The sequence below is a fragment of the Piliocolobus tephrosceles genome, chromosome 14 (assembly GCF_002776525.5).
Source record: "Piliocolobus tephrosceles isolate RC106 chromosome 14, ASM277652v3, whole genome shotgun sequence".
Lineage (NCBI taxonomy): Eukaryota > Metazoa > Chordata > Mammalia > Primates > Cercopithecidae > Piliocolobus > Piliocolobus tephrosceles.
This window is the reverse complement of record NC_045447.1, coordinates 40,868,261-40,878,125: the sequence shown is the minus strand read 5'-3', so window position 1 is coordinate 40,878,125 and position 9,865 is coordinate 40,868,261. Positions and strand designations below refer to the sequence as shown.

At 51.1% G+C, this 9,865-nt stretch overlaps 1 protein-coding gene across 3 annotated transcripts in view; it reads right to left on the bottom strand.

The window, feature by feature from the left end:
• TBC1D2 (TBC1 domain family member 2) overlaps window positions 1-8,937 on the bottom strand; it is a 62,946-nt gene extending 54,009 nt beyond the window's left edge. For 2 of the 3 annotated variants that reach the window (XM_026456162.1, XM_026456163.1), the window contains exons 1-2: window positions 7,717-8,931; window positions 4,281-4,422 (exon numbers count right to left, since the gene is read on the bottom strand). In XM_026456162.1, the coding sequence (XP_026311947.1) occupies window positions 4,281-4,422; window positions 7,717-8,079 (505 nt within the window). In that variant the 5' untranslated portion in view covers window positions 8,080-8,931. Of the gene's footprint in view, window positions 1-4,280; window positions 4,423-7,716 lie in introns of all 3 variants that reach the window. The other variant, XM_026456164.1, reaches the window with a different exon arrangement.
• Window positions 8,938-9,865: the final 928 nt, after the last annotated feature.

Below are 9,865 nucleotides of genomic sequence, written 5' to 3'. Positions count from 1 at the left end.
CCCAGGCTGGAGTGCAGTGGCCGGATCTCAGCTCACTGCAAGCTCCGCCTCCCGGGTTTACGCCATTCTCCTGCCTCAGCCTCCCGAGTAGCTGGGACTACAGGCGCCCGCCACGTCGCCCGGCTAGTTTTTTGTATTTTTTAGTAGAGACGGGGTTTCACCGTGTTAGCCAGGATGGTCTCGATCTCCTGACCTCGTGATCCGCCCGTCTCGGCCTCCCAAAGTGCTGGGATTACAGGCTTGAGCCACCGCGCCCGGCCGGACTCACATCTTTCAAAGTAGCCGTTAAGCCAGACTCTGAGCTGATTCAAAATAAATTTTTCTTAATTATCAATACTTTAACCATCTTATTCTCTTTCATTCAAAGCAAACCAAAAAACCTTAACAATTTTTCTAAGATTTTGATATCTTAGCAGTACTTCCCGAACTGCTAATATCTGTTTTCTTGTAAGTGTCACGCGTGGCCCTAGATCAACTCTGAGACTACATAGAGCCAAGTCCTGGGGGTTGCCATCACTGGTGGGTTTTACCAATGAGGAAATAGCCACTCAGAGAGGGTGAGTTTTGTGGCCAAAGTCAAAGCTAGCGTGTGGCACCGTTATAGACTCAAACACAGTCCCTACTTTTGCTTTTCCCACTAAACCCTGTGGCTTATCAGAGCAGCCTTTCTAACAAGCATGTCATCTAAGATAGGAGGGGCTACCCATGAAGGCACAAGCCCCCAGTGCAAAGGAGTGTGCAAGGCACGGGCGGCACATGATGGCGATGTCCCAACAGAAACCAGCGCTTTCCGCAGGAGGTAGAATCAATGACCTGAGGCTGTAGTCTGGGGCACCCTGGAGAAATGCCCTCCATTTCTCTGTGACCACAATCTCTGTGACCACACAGAGGATTTTCAGCAGCATTTATTTGTAATTCTCCTTTTGCGTAAGCTCTGACGGTTGCCCCACGTCCACTGGGAAGAAGTCACTGCCTAGACAAAGAAAGGGCCTGGCCCAGGAGGTCACTGCCTCCCTAGAGGGCCCTGGCTGAGTGCCTGGCTGCTCCTCAGCTTTGGGAGGGCAGGTTATAAGTCTCTGCAGCCTGGGGTGTGAATTTCAGCACTGACATTTTCTTGTTACATGACCCAGGACAGGTCTCTTGACCTCTTTGAGCCTTAGTTTCCTGGTCTATGAAATGGAAACAGCACTAACTACCCTATAAAATTATTGTGAGGATTAAATAAGATGACGCATGTAAAGTGTTGGGGCAGCAGGCATATTTCATGACGGTACACATTTATACAGGTCCTTTGTAAACTGTAGCTTACTGTGGCAACTTGCTATTCTTATTATTATAAATCTCGTGGGTTCCCTTTGATCTTTCTTGGCTCTGCAGAGACCGTTGTTTAGGTAAAGTATAAAATGAAGTTGTAAATGCTTAAAAGCAGGAGAGAACATGCCTTGCAGATTGCTCAAGAGCAGTGACAAGACGCTTTTTACCAGGAATCTCTGACTCAAAGTCAGACGTGGGTCAGGTTTTCAGTGACGCGGGAGTGGGCTGTTGCTTCCTCAGGAAGGGTGGAGGCGGGTGAGGTGGGGCAGCCTGCTCCACATGGCTAATCCAGGCCTTGCTGACTTGCCCAAGACACCAGAAACATCTTTCTAGGTGGGCTAGGAAGGTTATGCCAGGCCCTGGGTCTGGGAGGAGAGTGAAGGCTTGCTGCAAGGCGAGGAAAGGCTTCAAGAGGAGAAGCTCATGTCCCTGCTTCCTGAGTCTCAGGCAGCATCCTCCTCAGGAGACTGGAACCCAGGTCATCACAGCAACTCCATGCCTTTCTCCAATGCCCACAGCAGGGGCTGGCCTGGAAGAGGCCCACCGTGTGTGCTGAAGCAAAGCCGCAGAATTAAAGAACCTGCAACAGGTTCGCCACAGCAGAAGAGGGTTGAGGATCCCAGAGCCATGCTTCCACAATCTGCTTCTTCAAATTTCAGTTAAGACACACAAGAATTCTATTATTGCAGAGGTTTCACCTGGCCTCTAGCCTGATGCTGACCTTTGCAGCGGCATCAACCCAGGCTGCAGTTTTCTGCAAAACCAGGGTTGTCTGCCTCCCTGGCAGATGGGGAGTAAGAGCTGAAGGAGAATGCAGAAGCAAAGAAACCCTTCAAAAGAAACTCCAAAGAAATTCCTAATGATTATTAAGAATAAAAGGAACAGTTATTATAATAGTGATAGCGTATATATGTTTGTGTATATACTATTATGATAGTAATAGCATGGGTGCATTCTATGCACAGACATATACACATAGAATAACAATATTATTAGGACAACTCCCATGTATTGAGCACTATGTGCCTGAGGTTATGCTAAGGGGTTTACATTCCTTTCCTCATTTAATTATAAGGTTTAGTGTATTGCCTTACACATTCACTCCGCAAATATCCAATGTGCCAGGCAGGACACCAGGGAGGTGATACAGGCAACAACAACAAAAAAAAGGTCCTCACCTTAAGGGGAACGGGTGGAGATGGACAAGGACAGGGGTAATTATTAATAGAACACAATGGAACAGGTCTCCCTTGAAGTGTTTGAAAAAAGTGTTGAGGGCCCAGAAAGAATCCAGCTGACAAAGTCTGAGAAGGCTTCCAGGAGGAGGCTAGCAAGAGGAGGAGGCAATGCTGGAGCTTGGCCATAGAGAATAAGCAAGAATTTGCCAGGCAAAGGAGAGAGAGAGCAGAGACTCTGCCGAAGCATCAAGCCCAAGGCGGCAACTGGGGAAGCAGGCAGAGGTGAGATCAGGAGGGATAAGCCCTGAGCGCAGGAGTGGGGTGGGGGGTGGCCTTGGATGGCAGTGGGAGGTTCAGGTTCTCATTTAAGAAAGCTCACTCAGGCTGCAGAGAAGGGTATGGGTTCTGGCACAGGTCTCCACATGGGGACACTGGAGAGAAGGCTGATGTGACTTTGAGAGATGAGGTCTGACCTGGGCAGTGGCGGCAAGAAAGACCTGAGTCTGATGTGTGGGTCAGAGGGCAAAAATGGCCAGCACAGTCATTGACTGGACTCACTGGCTGGAATTGAGGAAGGGTGGGAGGCAACTCCTAGTGGGTACATGGGGGGAAATCTACCGAGACGAGGGAAGGAAAACGGGAAGAAGGGTTGGGGCAGATGTATTCAGCTTTGGACATGCAAAGCACCGAGGTACAGAGGTCCGGGGGTAACCTGGTAACAAGTCCTGCCCTTGCCTATTTGGCCTCCCTGTCAACTGAACATGAAGCACTTTAGACACTCTGTGGCTTTGTACTGAGACCTGATTTTCCATGTTCTTGCAGGGGCAGCTGTGAGGTAGTCCACACTGATCCTAAAACCTGCCAATCATGTTCCTGGCTGCAGCATGGGGGTGGGAGGGAGTGGTCTCCTGACTCCTCCATGTTGGGATGATACAGGATTTGGGATCAAGAAACTTCATTCGTGAGTCATCTTGGGGGAAAGGATCCTATCTTATGGGAACACCAGTGTTAAAAATCATTGATCTGGCCGGGCGTGGCGGCTCAGCCTTTAATCCCAGCACTTTGGGAGGCTGAGGCGGGTGGATCACGAGGTCAGGAGTTCAAGACCAGCCTGGCCAAGATGGTGAAACCCTGTATCTACTAAAAATAGAAAACTTAGCTGGGCGTGGTGCCTGTAATCACAGCTACTTGGGAGGCTGAGGCAGAGAATTGCTTAAACCTGGGAGGTGGAGGTTGCAGCGAGCTGAGATTGTGCATTGCTCTCCAGCCTGGGCAACAGAGCGAGACTCCATCTCACAAAAAAAAAAAAAAAAAAAAAAAAAATCGCTGATCTACCCAACTCATGACACAAATCTACAACACTGCATTTTCTTATTAACCCTCTCACGGCAATTCTGTGAAAGTTTGATTTCCTGAGTCATCATAATAATAGCTCACTTGTATTGGGTTCTGACCATGTGCAGGCATTGTTCTAACCATTTTAGGTATATGAATTCATTTAATCCTCATAACATCCCTAAGAAGTAGGGATAATTTATAAACCTCATCTTATGGGGAAGGAAACAAGCTCAGAAAGGTTAAACAACTTGCCTAAAATTATATAGGACTAGGATTTGAACCCAGGCAGCCTGGTCTCAGCCCAAATTCTTGCCCTAACTAATCCTGAGTCATATCCCTGGCTCTCTGCTTCCTTAGCAGAGGGCTCCTCCCGCTCATTCCCAGCAGGAGGGTAAAGGCTTAATCACCAGAGCCCTGGGTGTGCAGGCAGTAGGGTAGCCCATTGGGTACCTAGCTCCAGGTGCAGGGCGGGCCCATTCCCAGCCAGGGCGGCATCAGGGGCGGCGGGAGGTGCTGGCGGGCTGTTGTGGAACTCCCAGCGCTTCATCTGCAGCTGCTGCAGCCAGTACAGCATCACTTGCTTGGTGGCAGCCTGAGAAGCACAAGGATTAGTTGGCAAGGCCCTGTGCCTGCAGGGTGGCACTAGGTGTGGGAAGAGGGGAAGGTTGTGGGAGGCTTAGGAATGCTCTCTTTCCCAGGAAAAAAAAAAAAAGGGTCACTGTAGGTATGTATGCTTCCTGGCCACAGAAGATCATCAGGCTCTGATCTCCCACTCAGAGGTTCCTTACCTGCTCTGGGCCTCAGTTTCCTCATCTGATCTGTACTCTGGTGACAATAAGACTCATTGCATAGGGCAATGATGAGGATGAAATGAGACAAGGGTATCACACAGTCCCCGACACAGAGTAGGTGCTCAAAATGTGCTCATTGGATAGAGGAATTTGGAGGTGCTGTGAAAGAGGGGAGGTGCACTGAATTCTGATTTGGGTGGGGTCCTGGTACCATCACTATCTCCCAGGTGAGATGGTATCTCACCTGTGTGACATCTCCAAGTCTTTGCTGCCTTTTGTGGAATGGGAGTAATCCTTTTTGCCTTGGGGATGCACCGGAATCATGGATATGAATGGGGACTGGAAAGCCACATGCACATGGTGACGATATGGTGGCACCTTCCAGGTGTTCTGGCCCTCCAAACAAGTTCTTGGTAAATGCTAGTCATTAGTCTCCCAGCACTGGCTGGTGGCTGGTCCAAGCATCCACTTTCACATCCAATAACTCCTGGATTCTTCAGGAGGGAGGCAAGGCAGGAGTGAGCAGCCCTTTCTATAGATGGAGAAACTAAACCTCTGAAGTCGCCCAGGCATGTGGTGATAGAGCTGGTCCCAAAACCCTGGTCTATAAGTTGGATTTTATGGCCAGGAGATTAGTAGCTTCATAAAGAAGGCCTGAGATCAGTTGAGGTGGGCTGCAGGAGATGGACAGCTCACCGGGCATGGATGGGTATTCTCACAGAGCTGCCTGCAAAAAGGCCGCATGAGAATAGCAGCAGGCTACATGGCAACAGAGGCAAGCTGACTGTCTCAGGGGCTCACTGGTGTGCACTGTGCCGGGGTGGGGGTGGGGGGTGGTCTATGAAAGAAACCGTGAGGCTGTCATGCAGGTACCAATAGGACACATGATGCCCACCAGTGTTCTCTTTCCATACACTCTCCCAGAGAGACCACAGCACCTCCCAGGTCTTCCCCATGACCTTAATGCTGATGAGCTCCAGCCAAACCCAAATACCCCGTTTTATTAATTCATTTGACAAGGGTATACTAAGCACTGACATACGTGTCAGAGATGGTGCTAGGCACTGAATACAGGGGTGAGCCAACACACATGGTCCCTGTCCCCTTGGAACTTGAGAGTCTCCTGCAGGGGACATGTACCTGGATGTTCCATGGGCTCCTCATCCTGAGTTCCCTCCTGTCAGTGACTGACCCAACCAGGCAGTCAGCCAGTTACTCCAGCCACTCCTGACATCTCCCCCATTCTACCTCTCTACTATCCCGAGCCACCTCCATTGTCCCCCTCCCCACAGCCACAGCTCTAGTTCAGCTGTTACTCTCTCCTGATCACCTTCTGATGGGCTCCCTGAGTACCAGCCTTGCCCTTCCCCTAGTTTCTTCTCTACCCAATAGTCAGACTGGGCTTTTGCTACTTGGCCTAACTCGCCCTCAGGCTCTGCTCTTCAACTCCATCCTTTGGGCCCCGTTGTCTTTCTGGCTCATGTGATTTGCCTGGACACTCGGGGCTCTATCATGGTTCCCTACTTTTGCTCACAGTGCTCTCTTGGCCTGGAATACCTTTCTCCCTCTTGTCTGTTTGCCACCTATTTCTTCTCTGAAGCCTTGGGTGTATCCCTCCTCCAGATGCTTTTCGGGCTAGCCCCTTCCACTCGGTGGAAATGACTCCTCCTGGCACCACACCTTCTTGCACAGACTTACCACAGTGTCTCTACAGAACATTTTAGGGTTCATGCAGGTTCTCCATCAGTCTCTCCACCAGACTTTAAGCTGTCTGAGAACCAGGGGCAGAGGTGCTTTAGCTCCACACCCCAGAGCCTAGTGCAGAGCCAGGAACAATGGAATAGTATTATAAAGACCATGTGTTGGAGACCCTGTATACAGCAGTCAACCTGTGGAAGAGACACATAGACCCAGGAACCACATGACCTCGTAAATGCCTTCCTTGGCCAGGGATTTCTGAGTTTCATTATTTTAAACAAGTCCCCCAGCCTGGTCACCAGCCAAGCCCAGTCAGTAAAGGGGAACTGAACCCGGGGGCAGATACCCACTTAGCTGGAGGTGGGGTTGGAGGGGTGGAAAGATGGGGATGGGGTGGGGAAGGCTATCTCCTGGCACATTCTTCTCTGATGCCCATAGAACACTTAGCCCAGATCTGTCTTTCCAATTAAATTATGAGACACCTCCTCTTGACATGAGCACTCTGACCTAGGTTCCATCACCTTGTGTGTGCACGTGTGTTTATTCAACAAAAAATTGTTAAGTACCCCACTAGGTACCAGGCTGTACTCTAGGTGATGAAATTAATTCAGCAATTTGTACATGCCTGTGGTGTGTCAAATGCTTACAAACCACCTAGGTTCTGAGAGGTAAAGTAACTTGTCCAGGGTCACATAGCTAGTAAGTAGCAAATGTACAATTTGAATCCAAGCCCGTCTGATTTCAAAGAATGTGGCCTTTCTACTGCTTTAGGCTTTCTCAGTTAAATATGATGATAAAACAAAACCTACCCCTTGCTGCTGATAGGAAAACAGGTTTAGCCATGCCTAGATGAACAATCTAGGTTGATTAGTGAAACCTAAGTATTTATCTTACCAATCCCTGCCAATCTCTTCTCAGCATTCACTGACCTTGGCCAAAACATCAAGAAACGGGAATCAGAATCCTGGCCTTGAGAGAGGATTGCAAAGAACATATTTGGACTTCCTTAGGTTCCAGGTAAGAAAGTTAAAGTAACTGCACTGTCAGGCACACCCAAAAGTAAAAGTTTTGACTCAGCACTGAGAAGTCTGAGAGGTAGAAAGACTACGGGATTCCAAGCTACCCCACTCTCTAGATGCATGACCTCGGGCCAGTCCTTTCATCTCCCTCTAACTCAGTTTCTTGATCCGTAGAATGGGTCTGTCGTCCCTGCCTTGTGGGAACCCAATGAGGAAATGCGTGGGAATGCACTTTGCAAAGCACAAAGTTCTTTGAACACGTCGGTGACGCCAGTTCCAATCAATTTACTGTGTCCACCACACACTCGCGCCCAGCCGTGCCCTGCGAAAAGGGGACCTCGCGCCGCTGGGAAGGAGAAAGTCCTTCCAGGAATTTACCTTCAGGGTAATAACCCGGCTGGGAGTCTTGATTTCGAAGATCCCCTCCTCAGCGTCCGCCTTGCAGTCAAACACTGCACTGGAGAGGTCGATGCTGTCCAAGGGATTAGCATCCTGCGCGGTCCGCGAATAATACAGTTGACATTTCCTTTCGTCGTAGAAGAACCAGCGGGATTTCCAGCCCCGGATGGGCCCTTTGCCGCCGAACTTACTTAAATACCCACAGAGTTTCTTGGCCTCCAGGGACCGGGCGCAGTCCCCCGATTCTTCCTCCAGAGGCAGCGCCTGTGGGTCCCTGGCAGACTCGTCGGACCCAGGGGCAGAGGAGCTGGACTCCGGGGCGTTCTCCCCGGCGCCCTCCATCGCTGCCAACCGGAGACCGCGGAGGGACGAGGAGTCCGCGGGACCACCAGGAACAAATCTCGGAGACTAGGCTGGCAGCTTCCCACAGGTAGACACCTGGGGGGCGGGGCCGGCGGCGGCCCCGCCCCCAGGACGCCACAAGGTCGGGACTGGGTGCGGTGCGTGCGACTGAAAGACCGCAAGCCCAGCTTACAGCGGATGGCCACGCCCCTCCACCGCCAGGCCACGCCCCGCGGCGCTCAGTCGGCTCCCCGCAAAGCCCGGTTGCTTCCGGCTTTTTCTCTGCGCCAGTTAGCCATCTTTAGTGAGGGCGGCAGTGCTGCCTGGCTTCAGGTTAAAGTAGTGGCAGCAGAGGTTAACCGCGGGCAGAGAAGCCTGTCCCTGGCTACGCTTCCCTGGTAGTTCGCATAGTCACCTAGAAAGATGGCGCTTTCTGGCACCCCATGGGTTGCTTGTTCCCTCCCTGTGCCGCGCGGGGCACCGTCGGACGGCGCATCTCGCGGCCATTGGCTGAAAGGAACACCTGTGGGAGGCCCCTCCTCGGCGCCGCCGGGTCAGTGCGGCTCAGGAGCTGTCTGCCACTCTTCTCCCCGGTGTTCCTTCAGCCCCGTCAATGACGCCGCAGACGGCCTTCTTATCCCTCGCCTGACCGCGGTGGCCTCCCCAGCTCTCTGTCCTGGCTCCCATTTGCCTCCTGACAGCGCTGGTCGTGTTGCTTGGGGCGCCCAGGGGCAGCCGCTGCGCTGCGGAAACCCAGTGCCACTCCCGGGGCGTAGTTGGGTGCATTACAAATTATTTTTGTTATTGCTATTATTATTTTTAGAGGCGGTCTGGGTCTTTCACCCAGGTTGGAGTACAGTGGCGCGAGATCAGAGCTCACTGCAGCCTCCGCTTCCCAGGCTCAAGCCATCCTCCCGCCTTAGTCTCCCTAGTAGCTGGGACCGCAACTGCGCACAACCACACCTGGCTAATTTTTCAATAGTTTTTTGCAGAGAGGAGTGTCTTGAACTCCTGGCCTCAAGCGATTCTCCTGCCTCGGCCTCCCAAAGTGCTGGAATTACAGGCGAGAGCCGCTGTGCCCGGCTGTTTTGTAAATAAAGAATTTAGGGTTTGACTAACTCGCTCAACTTCTGCCTCATTTTACCTGTTTCTCCTTAAACTTCTCCCCTTCCTTCCTAAGGCTCGTTTCTCCATTAGGGCTGCGGAGCCCAATTCCGTCCACCTCTCTTTGGGAGCTTCATTCCGCCTTTCTCTTGCCCTTTGTTCAGCCCCTCCTCTTACTTCATCATCTCCCCCTCAGCCATCGTTAGCGAGACCCTCACGTGCACTCAGTGATCTTGACAAGAAGCACGTTGAGGGTAAAGGCGAGGGCTCTGGAGTCTATTTGCATAATTTTCAGATTCCCGCTCTGCAATATTGAGTGATTTACTCAACCTAAAAATGGAGATAACAACACTTCTCCCCACCCATCCCCCACCCGCCGCCAGACAGCTTTACGGTGAAGCTAATGAAATTTATGTTCACTTGCATGGGTCGCTGGGATTTGTAGTCTAACAGGTGGAAAGTTGCAACCAGGGAGCATTTCTCCTAAATGCTAGAGAGCTCTTCATTTTTTTTTTTTTCGTTCGTTTGTTTTTTTGTTTTTTGTTTGTTTTTTTATTTTTTTTGAGACAGAGTCTCTCTCTGTCGCCCAGGCTGGAGTGCAGTGGCGCAATCTCAGCTCACTGCAAGCTCTGCCTCCCGGGTTCACGCCATTCTCCTGCCTCAGCCTCCCAAGTAGCTGGGA